Here is a 19650-nt window from a genome sequence, read left to right as displayed (position 1 = left end):
GCAGTAGATGACTATTGTGTTCACTGTAGTAATACAGAAGTAAAAGGGGATGAGAGTTCCCTGTCCAGAGAGCTGATGGTTAATATTTTCTGAGATTTTGCTGCTTTGTCTAAGAATGGTGTCTAAACAGCAAAACTTTATAAAACATAATAGGCCTTTATGAAGGTTTGCTGTCAGAGCAGTGCTGTCAGATGAAATGGAGTAGATGAAAAAGTTTATCAAAAGGGATTTGAATTCTGTCAAAAGAAAATTCACTTGTGAGCTCTGAATTCTCCATTATAAGGAATTGCTCCTCTCACCCCCCTCCCCCTCCCCCCTTTTCCCTATTGCTTGTGAAACTGTCTTTTACGCAGGTTGCAGGTTGTGAAATTGTACATCATTTGCCCTATTTTCCAGATAGGACATCCAATAATTTCTTTCTGTTTTGTGAACTTTAACTACCATTACATTGGAAACATTTCTCCAGCAGTGATAAGACTGAGTAACTTATCGTACCCAAATGCAAGCTTAGCCACTAATGGAATCTGGCAGATTGTATATTTCTGCAGAAACGGGCTAATGGTATAATGACTGTTTCAGCTCTATATTGAGTAATGTATTTGCTTTTCAATAATATTCCTATATGTACTGGATTTAAAACTGAAGTCAAAGGAAAATTATGTTGCAGATGCAGAAGGAGAGGTGCCAAGTTATTACTTGCAGCTCGGCACATGGATTTATCCATTAATACCTGGTGTTTCGCCATGCTTTCATACACAATACGGGGCTTTGATACTACCTGACTTGCATTCTGATGTTCCTGGTAAGTGTTATAATGTGTATTTGTGTAAAATAAAATCAATAGAACAGTGAATGCTCTTTATAGTGTGCAGATGAAAGTTAGGATGATTTAAAGGATGCACATTGGAAGGAAAGAATACTAATTTCAGAGTATATAATTTATGTGAAAGATTACTATTGGCCACGGATACAATTCTACAGTATTGGGTTTTAATTACTCAAGTTTGGACTGAGCATAAGTATTCTGCTTAATTGTGTAGTGTTAAGTAGATGCCAGCTTGCAGCAAATCATAAGCTTCTATAGAAACACACAAGCAGCCAAAGATAATATGGATCAGGGGGTATACCGTATTCCCAGAAATTTATGAATTCAAGGACTCATAATGGAGAACCATAGATCTGCTTGCATGTGCTCCTCAGTGGCAATTATTTTTCCAATTACTTAAAGCCAGATTTAAAAAAGGTGACAGAGATACACACAGTGCTCTGTAGTACTCACTATATTAGTTATGTGCATCACTTCAGCTCAAAAATTGCTCCTTTTGGTGAGAGGTTGGCTGCAGTCATATCATGGACTGCATCATACGATACTCAGTAGGACGAATGAAATGTCAGAAAATTTTGACTGGTATAGAAAAAACAAATAGGGAAATTGATAGTCTTTTCAGTTATCACTATTATTAGAAGAAATAAATGGCTAGTTAACTTATTCATAAGAAATTGATGAGTTGTTACAGTGTTGGACCAAAATGATTTCAACTTCAACGTACATTTTTTAAATTTATAGCTCTTCTATTTTCCTTTGTTCACTTGCAGTTTTATTGTGTTTACATGCTGTGTTTAAATCAGTGTAAAATAACTGCTGCCATACAGTAGCAGTTTTGGCAAATTATACGCAACAACATTGTTCACCAAACAGGTGCAGCTGTTGGACTGATCCTACCTGAGAATGCAGATGATTCATTGCTTGAGCTCTTGGATGACATCCTACAAGGTGTCATGCGCCAGGAGGCACCCCAGGCACTGCCTCGCATGGCGAGAGCAGTGCCAGCTCTGCCACCTGCACCATATAGCTATAGTCAGAGAATCTCAGGTGCTCTCATCTCAGGTGAGCACGCATGTATTCAGTACTTATAGACTGCATTAATAGTTTATCATCATCATTGTTAAATCGTATGCACTATGTTAATGTCAACTTGTGGTGATTTAGCACAGTTATTATTTTCGGTTCATGTTAATAATAGATACTAGAGGTATATATGTACAAAAATGAAAGTATGAAAAGATTGTGTAAAACAAGTGAAATCATTTGAAGAATATGGTAGTCATTTTCCCCTGTAAGAACTTACGTAATTTTTGTAATTATTTAGGTGTATTATCATCTCCAGTTTTACACCATATTTTGTGAAACAATACAGCCTTTAAAACTAACTATAGGGAAGATGACGCTTAAATTGAATAACCACGAGGGACCAGAAAATCTGACACTGTACTTCAGAGGTGATGGAAAAGCTTCACTGGTCTGCCTGAGCAAGTCTACTAGGATAAAAAAATAATTTACATCAAAATATAACAGTGTAACAAATATCATAGAACATTGTGAAATTATTAGAAACAAACTGACACCCAAAAGTGACAAACGTAATAATAATAATATACTTGGTTATTTATTTAGACCATCAGATCTCACTTGTACAAGATACACCTGGATGTTGGACAAACTTAAAATTTTTAGAACAAAACTTCACTTTGCCATATGTGATACAAATTTTTAGCCATAAATGATGCAACATTGCTGCACAAATTTGCTTATGTGAGATCATACACAGCTAAGTTAGCACAGTGCAGATCATCAGACTAGATCACAGTTAAGAAACTTAGTCAGCTGCACATGAACAATACTAAAAATTAAAAATAAAACACAAAAGCATAACAGCACAATTCAGATAAATTATATACTATAAACTTGTACATACTATAGTGCAGCCACATTGTAGACTAAGAGTACAAGAGGCTGATGACCTCAGAAGTTAAGTCCCATAGTGCTCAGAGCCACTAAGAGTACAAGAACTTTTAGGACAAATTCAATTGTAGATATTCATCAACAGAATAAAAAGAATGCATTGTTAAGATTTTTTTTCTTTATTCCTAAATGTGTTTCTGTTTTCCCTAATTTATGGTGGTAGTTTATTCCTAATAAGGAGCGAATTATTTAGTCTCACCTGAGTACTTTGATAGTTCAGTTTTTGAATCTCTGCATATTAATCTAATTTATTGGGCGCAGTTCTTGCATTTCCCTCTGTGGCTACTGTAGAGTTCTGTAGTGTGTGCTGATAACCCTTGTTTGTCTGTGTGGTGTAGTTTTCCGTAGTCTTTAGTATGACTGTGATTGCTGTGCGCAGATGCAAGCTGAATTGGTGACATTTTGCTCTCAGCTCCAGGGTGTGATGGCTTTGGTTACACGACTTGAATCTGAAATGGATGGGCATCACTATTGCGGGCCAGCAAGGGAGTCCAACAGATATCCACTAAGTCTGAGTCCACCAATCAGTCTGCAGCCCAGTTACTGCTCACATTGAGGTTCTCAAGAACAGGTCCATAAGTGAAGCTTTATTTTCTTTTACTGATCCAGTTCTAAGTGCTTTAAACGGTAAACGTTCTGTCTCTGGTCCTTTCATAGTTCTGGCTAAAGCCTTTGACTTAGTCAGTCACTCTCTGCTTCTTGAAAAACTACAATTTCTTGGCATCAGAGGCAATTGCACTATGTGGTTTCAGTCATACCTCAGTAACAGGAGGCAGGTGGTTGAATTCTCAAAGAAAGATGGCATCAGAGTTCTGTCCAATGAAACTATGATCAGTTGTGGTACCCCTCAAGGTTCAGCTCTAGGGCCTTAATTTTCTTGCTATTTTTCCATGACCTGCCTCAAAATCTGCCTGTGTTGTTTCCAGATGACACAAATCTACTTTTTCATAATCTGTCTCTACAGATTGTTAAGGATGTAACAATAGATTGTATCAATGGACTAATTTTCTGGGTACACAAAAACAGACTACAATTTAAAAAAAAAAAAGCAAAACTGCCCATATGTTTTTCAGTGCCTCTAAAAATCACTATATGTAAATGGAACCCATACTAACTGACAATGAAACAACAGAGCTAGTCAATGAGATCAAATTTCTTGGTGTGTGGTAAGACAATAACTTACAGAGGAATATTCACAGAGAAAAGCTACTAAAGAAATTGAGTAATCCGTGCTATGCTTTTCACATTCTTAGTCAGTCCTTGGACAACACTGGTTGGTCAACTGGTACAGCTAGCCTTAGCCTGCAGTGACGTGGCCAGCCGCAGTTCACAAGTAAAAAGAGATGAGCAATACAGTTTTGATTGTCATTTAATTTTTAAGCAGAATGAAATAACACACTGCAAATCTCCCACAATATGTTCCTTAGATGACTAGACGAAAACCACAACACATTATTGGTTTTAGCTAATGCACTATTGTAATTAAAAACAAGAATGATGAAAATTCCTGACTCAACCACAGGTTAATTTCTTCTGTATAAGCCATGTGTAACGTAAGAGAGTATTGAAGGATTTCACCATATAGTTAAATATTGAAGCTACTGAAGGTATTAATTACAGTTAGTTGTCTGGTACTCTCTTAGCTCCTTCCTAATTAGAATCCGAGAAATACATTACAGTTCTGGAAGTGTCACCTGCCATGTTGATAATGAGCCTGTCAACAACAGAATCTACAAAGCCAACCAGGCGCAGTATTTTCTCTTCTTCTTTTATGACGAGCCATTCTGTATCCCGCCAGCTTTCAGCAGTGACGTGTGAAATGAAATGATAATGAGCCTATCAACAACAGAATCCACGAAGCCAACCAGGTGCAGCATTTTCTCTTCTTCTTTTATGACGAGAACCGTTCTATATCCTACCAGTGTTTGGCAGTGACGTGTGAAAAAATACATGCGTTAGTTACAGTACGTCTGGCAACTTAACAGTCTTGTTACTTCTCGGGCCAAATCCCGCAGCTCAGCTCCAGTTCAGTTCTGTTGGGTTCATATTGTAATAGTACAGTAGAAAACGTAAAAATGCAGCATTTATATGTTGTGCTTGATGCTGTGAAAATGATTGTGTTTCATGTTTCTATGATGCTTATCTACCTCTGTGGTATAAAACAGTGGACATAGTCCAAATAAAGAGGATTTGGTTTTTCATTTTCGCATTAAAAAATTAAGTTGTTATGTTTTCTTAATTTTAACAACTTTTATGAACAGTCTTTCATTAAAAATCTGTAATTAAGAATTTGTATTTGAAGTGGAAACAGGAAATTCGTGTCCAATATGTAATTAGAAACAAGAAGACATCCATTATTCATAAAACATGATGATGAGTTTTATAATCATGAGTTGTAGGTATTTCAAATTGAATGAAAAAAACGGTATCGGGAAGATTTGAATCACCGCACGAATAATCATTTTTTGATTACATTCCATTCCACTACTGATTGAACTACACGTTCAATGCTCATTCAGTTACCAACTGTGTTATTTACAACACTCGAGAAAGCTTCAAAGCCGATTATCTCCGTAAATTTATGAAAAACTTTAATAACACCTTATTTCTTGGCACTTTTTAACTGTGTTCCATGTGTGTGTTTCACTACGGAACAGAGCGCAACCTCAGCCATTTTCTTACTGCACATTAGCAGTGCGACAATCAGAGCACAATGCTGCAGAGGCTGTGACTGTACATGATTTTTTTAAATAAAAACTACATAGCTAAAGCGTGATTAAGAAAAAGTGTGATGGCTATTAATTCATTTGAATATCTTAAAGTTTCATTGAGCATAACTCGATAATAAGATATCTAATACGTAAGTAGGACCTACTTCCAAGAGCATAACGAATCCAGTGCGGCGTGCAATGGCTTCTGACCAATCATTGCATTTGTGTTTGTTTACATCAGGTTTATTCTTATGATGGACGGATTATACTCTGCTGATGACAGTTTCCATGAGCTTCCAAAAGAACTGAAAAATGAGGTTGAAAGTCAGATTTTCAAATCTATCCAGAAAACTTTCCTTGTGGCAAGCTATTTCAGTCTTTTCCACCATTCCTGCTCCTGTCTATAGTCTTTGCTGTGTACAGATCCATATCCACTGTAAATTTCATAAAGGAAGCAAATAACACCGATTTTGTGACATCGTCCTACAGGAGGCAGCAATCAACCTGTGGTACAGCTGACGTTATTCTGACTGAGCATGCTTGGGACCAATGAAATTTGCAGGAAGTCTTTCACACATAGGATGACCTAATAAGGGTTACCACCAAAGAGTGGGACAGGCTTGAGCAGCCGTATCTCAACCAAATAGTAGCCAACATGCCAAGAAGGTTCCAAACCTGTTACAGTGAACAATGTGGAGTTAAAGGCTGTTGAATGTTACCCAACAACATATTCCGATGTGCAAAGGTGTACACTTCTGAACAGACAACCTCTATTGTGAGCTAATTCTTTGATTCCTTGTTCCTCTTGAATCTAAGCCTACACGTTCGTAGGTATACAGGTGTTTCAAGTGCAGTTTACTTAGAAAGTTTCTAGAATCAACTTTAAATGATGAACTTAGGAACATTGTACAACTCCCTGTGCATCACTCCCATAGTGATCACAAAGTCAAGAATAGACTAACTGTAGCATGCAGAAGGGTGTTTAAGCAATGGAATAGCAAAAAGGCGTAACAACTGGTACAGTGGGATGTACCTGCTGCCATGCACTGCACAGTGGTTTGCAGAGTATAAATTAGATGAAGATGTAGATATAATGGTGCAAATCTTCTGTTGATAATTTGATGGTTGATCTCATGCTTTCATATTTAATTTCTTTGGTAAATATTTTACTTCTTGCATATGTAAGACAAGTTTTACAATTGTGTAGCTTCAGCTTGGCTGCTCCATATAATTTGAGGGTATAAATAAATATGTAAGTAAATAAATGTAGATAACATTATAAGCCATGTGGATATAAAATCTTATTTTATATACAAATTGAAACTATTTTTTATGCATATGTGATGGACAAAAAATTTTGTATGTCGAGATATATCAGGAAGAGTAGAACTACAATGCAGAATGATTTTCTTAACTTTCATTTACAAACTGTTGACATAATGTTTTATAACTTATCATGATCATAGCTATTTTATATAACTATCACATCAACACAAGTATCTAACTTTTTGTGTATACTTTGATGAAATTTTTATAGGAAGAATTAAAATATTTGCACCTGCTCACAATGTACCTTATCCTCAGTGTAGAACAGTTTTTATTTAGAACATAATGCATTTTAAAATTTTTTTGCTATCACATTTTTAGGTGCCAAGTATGTGTCAAATGGATTAGTGTGGGGAGCAAGTAAGGCAGCAAACTTGATAACACAGCGTGGGACACCTGCTCTGGTATCACATATTCAGCCTGTAGCACAGCCACGACCAGTTAGTCCTAGCATGACAAGGGGTGTCCAATTTGCCAAAGATGTTTCTGGAAAAGCTGTGCAGTTTACAGGATTTGTAGGTAGGTGCCTGGAAGAATAAAGTAAATGTGATATTTATTTTTAAGGGAAACTGTATGAGATAGAAATTATCAATTTCTGGATTGACTATCATAATGTAAAGTTGTTCTAGTTTGCAGATATGTAAAAATAGCAATGCTTTTCGATATTATCCTTGTTTGAGTAGGTAAGAAACTAATGAATGACAGTAATGTGAAATGATTTATTTAATTGAAACTAAAACTGAAACTGTTACACAGTGACACTTCGTAGTGATGCTTATTGTACAAGTTATGAATCAGTGGAGTAAAACACAGAATTTGCAGTGGAGATTCCAATATTGCTGCAGTTGACAGTTAATTCCGGTAGCAACTGAACATACATCACCACCATCCAGAAGATTTATGGAAACACAAAGATGGTATGACTATATACAATTATTTGGGACATGATCTGCAACTATAATGATATATTATCAGTCTTCTAGTGGACTCAGATAGCAGCCAACTGAAGTTTTCTGGTAATTCAATGACAACAGTATCTTGCATGTGCCTGAACAACTGTTTTAAAATGTTATGTGAATGATGCAAAAAGGGCAAGGGATATATGTTTACTTACTGGGGGAATTGAGAACTTTTTGTCGAAATCTGTCAAACATGAAACAATCATGATCAAAGCTGAAAGACATTACAAATTTGGAAAATTCTGCAAAAACAGACCGGCATGTCCTTAGTACAAAAAACATTGCATGGAGACTGATAGATAAAATTTAACAGCAACTCAAAAATCCATAACAAAGAGCATGTGTGAAGCCTACAATTAAGTTGCACATTCAGATCCTGGAGACAGATCTATCAGAAAATCTTGCAAATTTCTTTTCATGCTTCAAGTTAATGAATGAATGGTCGAAATGGTTTGCTTAGCTGTGGAACAAATGGGAAACTCACTTTATGTACGTGTCTCATAGAACTCGACACATCTCTCTTCATGGAACAAAATTGACAATGTAAAGACTGTGTCAGGAATGCCCCAAGGAAGTGTGATAGGACTATATGTGATCCAATGGATAATATTGAAAGCTCCTTCAGGCTGTTTGCGTATGATGTGTTGTCTATAAGAAAGCAGCAGCAACAGAAGACTTTAGTGAATTGCAGCAAGACTGCAGATGATTAATGAATGGTGCAGAAACTGGCAGCTGACCCTGAATGCACATCAGTGTCAAACATTGTGTGTACATATTATAACAAGTCCACTACTGTACAATAAATATTAGTGACAATTGACTGCAAACAGTAACTACTGTAAAATACCTGAGAGTAACAATCAAAAGCTACTTAAAGTGGAATGACCACATGAAACAGATAAAAAGACAGATGCCAAGCTGAGATTCATATCAATTCTTGAGTATTGCTTGTCAGCTTAGGACCCTTACCAGGTTGGATTAATAGATGAGATAGATAAGATCCAATGAGGAGTGGCCCGTTTTGTCACAGGATCATTTAGCTGCCACAAGATAGTTACAGAGATACTCAACAAACTCCAGTGGCAGTCTAGAAGTGAGGAATTGCAGATCATGGAGAGGTTTACTACTTAAATTCTGAGAGTGTGTGTTCCGGGAAGAGTCGGGTGACATGTTACTTCCTCCCACACACGTCTCATGTAATGATCACAATGAGGAAATCTAAGCAATTGGAGCTCAAATGGAGATTAACCAACCGTCATTTTCACATGTGGCATTCAGGAATGGAATGAGGAAGTAGAATCAGGTAGCAGTACCAAGAGTACCCCAAGCCAATGTGTGGAGTATAGATGTATATGTAGACTACTTTCTTAATTCCTATATGGCTACTGTGAATCTGGGTCTACCACTGACTGCTTTCTGAGGCTGGAGTTTGCACCCAAAAATGCCATTGCACATGCTGACACCAGATTGCTGTGTTCTTTGATTTATGAAAAGTGTACGATACAACATGGGATTATCACAATTTGTCTACATTGGATAAGTTGAGTTTTTGGAGTTGCCTGCTCATTTTAATATGGAAATTTTTATTACTCAGACTGTTTTGGATATGAGTTGGCAGGACACACAGCACCCAATGTATCCAGGAGAACAGAGTCCCACAGGGACCTGTGCTGAGTGCCACACTCTTTGCAATTACAATCAACAATATCACAACCACTGTGTGGTTCATGGTCTTGTTGGCATTATTTGTAGAAGTGTTCTGTGTATATTGCACCTCTCCACCATTCCATATGGCAGGATGGAAACTTCAGGATTCTATATCAAGGACATGAGGTTGAGACCAGAACCACAGGTACTATGTTTTAGCAATGAAATCTCATGTGAAGCATTTTTACAGAGTTAAGTCTGTACACCACTCTTGGTTTTATGTAGATTTTATAAAACATTAATTTTATGTTACTTAGGAGTATAGGTGTGTTGCTTCTGGTTCAGTAGCACTAGCTTTATTATAGCCGCCTTGTAGACGTGGGCATCTCTCTCTTGACAGTACAAAGCCAGCTGTTCCTGATGAAATACATAGTCACTATCAGCCAGCAACTGGAACACCATTGTTAGCTCATTCTGTTCCAAAATGGAAGCATTTCTCTGCCTGTGAACCTCCTTTGTACTGATAGGTCAGCTGAGATATGTAGCAAACTACAGCATCCACCACTTGCTTGTGTGCAAAGAACCACATCTCGGACTCCTCTGTGGTATGCCCCTAGGCCAGTAACATGGATGGGAAGCACTGTAACACCAAAGGGACTACCGATCCCACCACTTACAGACAAATATTTAACTGTATATCATGATTATACACTTCAAAAAATCGTTTGAGCAGATGACTCTGATGTCAGTGAACAAATCATTTATGCCTGTGTTTGTGCAGGTTTTGAGCAACACACTCCAGCGAAAAAGTGCAGTACATTACAGCAAACTGACATCTGTATTTTGAGCTCTCTGATATTGTAAACCTCCCAAACCTGAACTTATTTGTATGTAATGATTCCTTAAGTGGAATGCAAGCAACAGATCAATGTTAAACATGAAAAATGCTAATCTCTAATGTTCAGGACCTACTATATGACCACCATAGAGCAGAAATGTCCTTAACTTTTCTGTGTACTCGAGTTATGTGAGCATTCCAGACCATGAACAGGTATACGGACTTGCCATGGACCCAACTGCAATAGAAATGTTACAACTATTAGCTCCATGTACTGACGTTTGGTCATATCTCAGACACCATATCTTGAAGACATGGGACACCGTATGGCAAAATACCGACCTTACCAACAAACTCTGAGTGATCAGAGAGACTACTTATGAGTGGCAAATTTCACTCCAGGTTTCTCTCAAAGCACCAGTCATAATATATCACTTACATATTGGTCACAGCAAATTCACAGATGATCTGACTGGAACTTGAGTTGTGGGCAAACTCATGCTTAACTCTGTTTTGGGTACCCCTGGTCATCACGACTGTGTATGTGTACTCAAGGAGAGTGTGCAACTATTGACTGAGGCTAGATGCTTCTTATAATTACTCTTTACATATGATTTAACCTATTGATATGATTATGAACTTTATTCATTTTGTTGTGTCGAAATATTTTATGCTGGTTCGTGCCCAGTGTTATTTGGATTCATGGATCAGTCCCCACATTGTAAGCATAGGCCCTAATATTTTTTCATTATTTTGTCCTTTCGTAAGTCAACATATCCTTAAATACTCTGGTTTATGTGGCTGATTGATTTTGTGTTATATTTCTACTCATGGTTGAGTATATTCTTCCGGTAAGACTTTGAAGGTGTGATTTTATGGATGTAAACTTGCGATTTGTAAGTCTAGTAAGTTACATTGTCACTGCACCTATTTCTATAGTTTAGTATTGTAATGTTGTAGTTTTGACTTTGTATTATTTGTCCTGGGACAGACTGTTCCATAGATCTGAAGATCTGAATGCCATGTCCTGATATATGTATAGATTATGATTTGTATAGTAGATATCTTTCTTATGTTTTTTGTAATATGTTATGTCTCAGATACTTCTATACATCTGTGTTCTATCGTTTGGCATCATTTTGTACACTGTTTGGCAAACCTTATAGTCTGTCACAAAATATTGTAAACACATTGTTTCCAAATTTTGTGCGGGGGTATTGTTAAGGCACACTCTCTAACATTAGTTTTCCTCAACAGTAGTAGTCGATGCCAAAAATAATTAAAACTTTTTAAACAGGTTAATACTATCTCAGCTGTTTTTCTAAAAGAATTTCACATGATTTTGTACATGGTGTGGTATATTCCAGGCTATAATCCATAAAAAGAAATTACTTTACTTTCGTCGTTACAAGTGATATGTACTAGCTCTATATGTACAGTTAAAATTACATTTTTTTTTTTAAAGAAATATTTGAAATTACGAAATATCTGGCACACTTAACGTTCCTATTATTTAACAGCACAATCTGACGATATTATTATGTTTACTTCTAGATTCATTTATAAAATAATGATATAAATTGGTTGACATTTACTTGTCAAGAAAATTTGTAAATTCTTTGGAATATTGTTAGCACTGCAGAATGGATTAGTAGTGGGCATGCCCCTGATGTGATCGGATGTGTGTTTATTTTTTGGCGATAATGCAATTTTCGATTTTGAAGCGGAAATTGAAAAGACCGTGTGATACAGAAAAATGAAAGAGAGAATAAAAATTAATTGCTCAGGCAATTCTTTCAGAAGTTATTATGTCAGTTGGAACCATGAGAACCTGTAATATCAAAAATTTCAGCTTCATGAATCAGCCCCTAGACGTGAAGAACTGGGGCCAACTATGAGAAAAGAAGATAAGTAAAAAGTTTACTGAAAATCTTATTTCTCTCAAAGCTTGTTAAAAGAGTTCATTATGATGTCAGTGATGATCAGCAAATGATGTGAGGGAGGGATAGATTACAAAACACATACACACACATACATTCATTCATTCATTCACACAAGCAGGTGCACCACACGCACATATGGCAAGCATCTCTGACAGCTTGGAGCAGAATACAACTGTCACATATAATGGAAGCAGCAGTCTGGAGGGGGCAGGAAAGGGGAAGGGGAAGGGATAGCATGTATGGGTGGGGGGAGAGAAGAGTGCTGTCTGGCAGAGTGCACACGGAGTAGACTGCCAGAAGTCACAGTGTTGGGAGGCTGTGGGACAGGGAGGTGGGGGTAGGAAGGGGGCAGGGAATGAAAAATGAGAGGAGCGGGGAAGGGGAAAGGTGGGTGGATGCATTGACCAAGGTTGGCACCCAGACGGTGTGAGCCAAGAATAGGGAAGAGGTCATAGGACAGGGGGGTTAGAAAGTGTTGGATGGGGGTGTGGGTATAGTATGTTACCATAATTTGAGGCCAGCATAATTTCAAGAGCAGAGGATGTGTTTCAAGGGTAACTCCCACCTGCACAGTTCATAAAAGCTGGTGGTGGTGGGGATGACTCAGATGATCTGAGTTGTGAAGCAGCCATTGAAATGAAGCATGGTATGTTTACCTACATGTTGTGCCACAACGGAGTCAACTTTGCTTTTGGTCACAATTTGGCAGTGGTTGTTCATCCTGGTTGACAGCTGGGGGTAGTCATACTGATATAAAAAACTACACAATGATTGCAGCATAGCTGGTATATTGCGTGGCTGCTTTCACAGGTGGCCTGGCCTCTTATGGGGAAGGATAAGCCTGTGTCAGGACTGGAATAGGAAGTGCTAGGTGCTTCAGTTGGGCAGGCCTTGCACCTGCACTTCCAAAGGGATATGATTCTTCTGGCAAGTGGTTGCGATTGGGAGTAACATAGGGATAGACGAGGGCATTGCAGAGGTTGGGTGGGCGAAGGAACACCACTTTAGGAGGGGTGGGAAGGATCTTGGGTAGGATGCACCTCATCTCAGGGTATGATCATAGATAACCAAAACCCTGGCTAAGAATGTGGTTGAGTTTTTGCTGTCCATGGTGGTACTGAGTGATGAAGGGAGTACTCCTTTGTGGCTGAATCTTGGGTGTGGTGGAAGGATTGGGGGTGTGGGGGGGGAAATGGTATGGGATATCATTTTGTGGGCTAGGTTTTGGGACAAGTGCCTGTCTATGAAGGCTTTGGTGAGACTCTTAGCATGTTGGGTATCCCCAGGTGGCCAGGTGACCAGGCTGTATGGGAGGGATTTTTTGGTGTGGAGCCAATGACAGCCATTGAAATGCAGGTACTGTTGGTGGTTGGCAGTTTAATATGGACAAGAGAGTAGAAGCCTAAGACTTTAAGCAGAGATAGGACATTATGCTGAACCTAAGATGAGATGACTCTGGCAGAGCTTATAGGTGGAGGTTGTGTTCTGGGGAAGGGACCTGGGGAAGGATGGTGAGACTAAGTTGAAGGTAAGGAATTCCTGGAAAGCGACCAGAGGGTGGTTAGGTGGGAGGGGGGGTAGCGCCAGAGATGGCGGCGGGTGTTGCCATCCGGCAAGCACCACTAGTGGCAAGTTGCGGCACAGCATCGAGGAGGCTGTGGATTCAAGTCCTGTACTGTCCTGGGAGCAGCGGTGGCCCAACTGCCATGGGTGACCAGTACATCCACCTTCGTCCCATGGTCAGACAGAGCAGGCCAAACGGGGCAGAGAGCGGTGAGGACCAAGGGCTGTAGCAGCCCCCGGAATCGTGGGCAGCAGCGCGGTGCAAGTCTCAATGCATTGGCAGGCGGCAACCGGGAGAGTGGTGGCCAACTTCCATCGGCGGGCAGCCTTGATGACGACAGCAGTGGTGTCGGCCTACCAGGAGTCTGCTGAGCCAGCTGGACTTACGGGACATCGGCGGGCGACACGCTGACACTATGCTTCACCGTCGAGTACTGTAAATTAGCTGAATGAAGCAAAGTTACCAAATACCGCACTCTGCACTGCCCCTCAAGGCTCTTGAACTTTCTCAGCCTCCTGACATCAGCTCTGCCATCTGGAGCCCCGAGTTCGCCCCCCCAACCCCGCAACAGTGGTGTCAGAAGTGGTGCTGCTTAAAATGCTGGTACCAGATTTCCATTCCCTCATCTTTGTGGTGTGCCCGTGTAGAGGGGTAGTTGAGGTGTTTGGTTGTGTTTGTGACGGGTGGTTGTGCACTTCTTGTTAGGCCTTGTCAATCGGGAGGTGTTCGTCCATACCAGCATAGGGAGGAGAGCAGGACTGTTCACCTGCAGGCGAGCACAATGTGGAGGGGTGAGTGACGTTTGATTTGTGGTTTATGTGTCATTCTTTTGTTAATTAGGATGGACTTTTTAAAGGTGTCTTTTGTAAGGCTGGAGGAGCCTGTAGATTTATCTGGATTCAGGGGAAATGAGGGGACATGATAACATAGTGCCTAAGCAATGTAATTTTTGTAACCTGTCAGGCCATGGATTACCGTGTACAAAGTGGGTGCCAAAAAATTGTTTTATTTGTAAGAGATTTGGTCATTTGGCGCATAATTGTTCAGAATGTAGATGGGCGATGATTCGCTTCAAGAACTAAGTTTAAGGAGTAGCAGAGTGAAATTAATGGCAACAGTGGAGCTATAAGCAAGAATTGTGGAAACATGGCAAGCAGCGGAAGCTGTAGCAGCTCTAACAGAGCAAATTCGGGTATTGTCAGAGGTGAGGCTAAGTGACAAAGAAAATTATGAAGAATTAGCAGGGAGATTTGAGGCATTGCGAGTAGGGGAAGGGACATCTGGTGAAAGTAAATTACAGGTCATGGAGTGTCATAGACTGTTTGACCCGGCAATCACAGCATTGATTAACTCCTTTTCGGGTAAAACAATGGAGGATGTGCCAGTATTCCTTAATGACATTATCACAATGGCTGAGGCCAATGGGTGGTCAGATGTTGTAATGTTGACAGTGGCGAAATTATGCTTTACAGGGGATGCCAAGTCGTACATATTGTACCATGAAATGTTGAACAATGTGGGGATGTTCTCAGAGCTTGAGGCTGGTTTATACCAGAGGTACCAAAAACAGAATAGTACCAGGTTTTTTCGTGAAAATTTAAGTGCATTAGTTATGAGGAGAAATGAGACTGTGGAGATTTCCTCAGACAGGATTTGAAAATTGAATGCACAAATGTTCGAACTGTCACAGAATGGGGAGACTAATACAGTGCTGTTACAAGAGGCTGAGAACAGGGTGTTAGATGTGTTTTTGCAGGGAGTACCACCGGAGATGTCACGTCGGGTGAGAATGGAGAATCCTAGTGATCTTGCAGTGGCTCTAAGGATTGCCACATACTTAGAGGAGCTTTCTGCTTGACACGGGGGCACACATGTCTGTTAGTAGCCTGGACCTGTTTAACAGGAGAAGGCTTGAGCCACCATGTTATAGGTTACATGGGGTGGACGATAATAAAGTGGAGTCATTGGGTACGACGATACTTCAATTCGTTATCACAGGAACTAAGTTTAGTGAGCAGGTAGAGGTGTTACGACGTGTAGGTGAGGAGTATTCAGTGATTCTTGCACTGGATTTCCTTGACAAACATTGTGCGAATATAGATGTGTGGCAACAAACAGTGGAACTCAATGGAAGAATGGTTCGCATGGGGGAAATGGTTGCAAATGGACAAATGTCGCAATGCGTACTTAACATGAAGGTGACATCAGCTAAACTGCGAACAGATTCATTAAAAGTCGATCAGTAGGATAACATACCGGCAGCTACAGGGAAGGTAGTTTGGGTTTCGATAAATATGGACTTACCAAAGGAGACGTTGTACACGGTGGAGCCACTCTTGCGTAATGAGGAGTTGGATAACGCGCACTGTTTTGTGCGGAGGAGTTTAGCTCACATAAGTTATGTGGAATGAGACTATAGAGTTCCTGTAAGTATAGATAACTTCGGCAGAGTGGAATTTTGCTTGTCAAAAGGGTTGTTATTGGCCACGTTGGGGTTTTTTGATGAAGATGACCTCAATAGGGAGAATTTAGAGGCGAGCAGTAAGCAAAACGTCGATGCAGTGCAATTAAGGGGAAAATTACAGCATTTGCAGGTAGACGACAGGGTTGCGTTGGAGGAATTGTTATTGACATTTAGTGATTTATTTGGAATGGTGTGTAGGTTACCGGCAACACTGATTACAAAGCATCACATACCAATGGAGGAAAATACACCAATGTTTAGGAAACCATATAGGATAGCACATCATATGCAACCGCTGCTAGAGGAGTTTATAGAACAACTACTACGGGATAGAATCATAGAGCATATCGATAGTCCATATTCAAGCAGTGTAGTTCTCGTACCTAAGAAGTCGGTGGATGGTACAAGGAAATATAGGTTTTGTTGTGATTGTAGGTTTCTGAGTGCGAAAACCATTTCGGATGCATATCCGATTGCGAATATCACGGACACATTGGACAATCTGGGACAATGTAAGTATTTTATGACAATAGATTTACAGAGTGGATACAATCAGTTGGAAGTAGCGCCAGAGACAGGACAGAGACAGCTTTTACTGTTACTGGGGGGCACTATTAGTATATACGTATGCTGTTCGGGTTGAAGAATGCACCGGCAACTTTTTAGCGATTATTAGATGGGATTTTAAGGGGATTGAAACCAAAGACTTGTATGGTTTACCTAGATGACATTCTAGAATTTTTGAAGGATGTACCGGAATGTGTATCGTGTTTAAGAGAAGTCTTTAGAAGATTGCAATCGGCACGGTTAACATTAAGTTTAGAAAAATGTAATTTTGCGCAGACACAGGTCAAATATTTAGGTCATGTAATTAGTGAACAAGGGGTTCAAACCGATTCTCGGTGAACAGAGGCAGTCCAAAATTTCCCGACACCACATACAATGAAGCAATTACAATTGTATATTGGATTATGTTCATATTATCGTAAATTTGTAAAGGATTTTGCTAAAATAGCCGAGCCGTTAACAAAGCTTTTAAAGAAATGGGTTAAATTTCAATGGACGGAGGAATTTCAGGAAGCTTTTGATGAATTAAAGATGAGATTAGTCTCTGATCCAGTGTTGGTGTATCCAAATTTTGAAGAAGACTTCATCTTATCATGTGACGCTTCAAATGGCACAGTAGGATGTGTTTTGGGGCAAATGCTGAATGGACAGGAGCATCGGGTGGCGTATGCTTGCAGACAGTTAAATAGGGCAGAGCGGAATTATTCCACAACGGAAAAGGAGATATTGGCTGTAATATATGGAGTAATGTATTTTCGCTGTTACCTTTATGGAAGTAAGTTTAAGGTTGTGACAGATCATGCAGCATTGAGATGGTTACTGGGACTCAAGGATCCTTCTAGTCAATTAACATGGTGGGCTATAAAATTGAGTGAGTTTGACTTTGATGTAATTTATAAGCCGTGGAAGAAACACGGGAATGCAGATGCATTAAGTCGCAAATTAAACACATTAGAAGTAATGGGTAAGAGTGTTGCGGAATGGCAAAGGGCACAAGCAGAGGATGAGGAATGCCAGAGTTTTAGAACTCAACCACATTTCATTGTGGAGGGAAATTTATTGTGGTAGAGTTACCAGGTGTGGACCACGGCTAGTGGTACCAAAGAGTTTAGAGAGGAAGTTTTAAAGCAGGCCCATGATCATATGCTCTCGGGGCATGGTGGTGGTGGTGGTGGTGGTTGTTGAGCAACGGGAAGATGAGTAGCAGAATGATCTTGATGCTGCACTCGGAGAAGTGAAGCAGAACAATATGTAGCAAATTGTGTGCGCAGTGAGCAGATGTGACATGCACAAGAATTCCATTGCAGCGGTTACCAGAAGCTTCGAAAACATTCGAGTTTATTGGGCTAGATGTTTGCTGGCCATACAACAAAACACCAGCAAAGAATCATTACGTTTTAACTATAATTGATCACTTTTCGCGGTTTCTAGCCATGGTCGCAATACCAGACCAACAGGCAAGTATGGTAGCACAAGCTTTAGTCAATAATTGGTTATTGAAGTTTGGGGTGCCTGATACCATAATTACAGATCAGGTAAAGTACTTCATGTCCGAATTAATGTCACAGTTGTGTCGTTTATGGAGAATTAAAAATTATGTACCAGTCCATTTCATACACAGGCGAATGGTAGAATTGAACGAGTACATAGGACAATTTCAAAAATGCGAAGTTATTATGTGAATGGAAACCATGATAACTGGAACGGTTATCTTCCATATTTGGTATCGAGTTATAACACTAAAATACATTTGGAGATTGGAATGTCACCGTTCGAGGTGGCCTATGGAAGAAAAATAACATCGCCATTTGACATTCTATGTCCAAAATTGGGAGCTAAAGGGAACGCAGTGAGGGAATTTGCATGAACAATATGGGAAGTCTGGAAGAGGGTACAGAAGGCCAGTACAAAAGCATTAGAGAGGCAGGAAGAACCGAATAAGCGATTGGGACCTTTACGACAGTACAGGCTAGATCAATGGGTATTAATCATGAATCCATATACACCTAAGGGAAAGACGAAAAAATTCTTGACGAAGTACCACGGACCATACCAGGTCATGGAGATGACTTCGCCTGTAAATGTTAAAGTGCAGCTGCCAACAAAAGCATCCATTATCCACATGAGTAGAGTAAAGCCTTTTAAAGGAATGGTGGACGGATTACCTCAATTACAGGGAAGTGACCCGATTGCAGAGGCTAGCCAAAGTAAGCAGAAGGAGGTGGTCTCTGGGGGAAGGACAACAGTGGATGCATAGCGTTCCATATGCGTTACGGTCATGGAGGGAGTAAATTATTGTATGTGTAATATTGTATGGCACGTTTACATTTGGTGTTTTTGTATCAAGGGATAATTTGTGTTTTTGTTTTGTTTTGCGCGCACGTGTGTGTGTGTGTGTGTGTGTGTGTGTGTGTGTGTGTGTGTTTGTTTTCCTCTCTATCTCTCTTTTTCTCGCATTTTGGTGGGTCCAATAAGAGTTGCATTTTTCTTGTTTGTTGTTTTAGTTTTCTCATTGTATGGGGGAGACCCTTTTTTTCCCCAGAGAAGTCGATAGGGGCAAAGTGAACTGTCGGGAATTTTTGAGGATGTCGTATGATGTTGTAGTAACCTGTGGCGGAAAAGAGGTGGTACACGCATGTTTCGTTCCTTTTCTTCGCAGGGTCAGATGTGGATGTGCTGGATGATAGCCATGGGGATGCTGATCTGTGGTCACAGTAGTGGAGCCGGACATCAACAGATAATGATCTAGACCTTGCAATCAGGGTAACTGTATTCACGGCAGCCAGATATATTAGTAACAAGTCATAAGTGGTCGCTATGAACAACAA

At 39.8% G+C, this 19650-nt stretch overlaps 1 protein-coding gene across 1 annotated transcript in view; it reads left to right on the top strand.

The window, feature by feature from the left end:
- LOC124606095 (protein spartin) overlaps positions 1 to 19650 on the top strand; it is a 97041-nt gene that overhangs the window by 42373 nt on the left and 35018 nt on the right. Inside the window, exons 4-6 of the mRNA XM_047138060.1 lie at positions 668 to 802; positions 1700 to 1888; positions 7162 to 7359. Of these exons, the coding sequence (XP_046994016.1) occupies positions 668 to 802; positions 1700 to 1888; positions 7162 to 7359 (522 nt within the window). The remainder of the gene's footprint in view (positions 1 to 667; positions 803 to 1699; positions 1889 to 7161; positions 7360 to 19650) is intronic.

This window comes from Schistocerca americana, chromosome 3 (genome assembly GCF_021461395.2).
Source record: "Schistocerca americana isolate TAMUIC-IGC-003095 chromosome 3, iqSchAmer2.1, whole genome shotgun sequence".
Lineage (NCBI taxonomy): Eukaryota > Metazoa > Arthropoda > Insecta > Orthoptera > Acrididae > Schistocerca > Schistocerca americana.
Note: the sequence above shows the minus strand (reverse complement) of the source record. Positions and strands in the feature narration are given on the sequence as shown.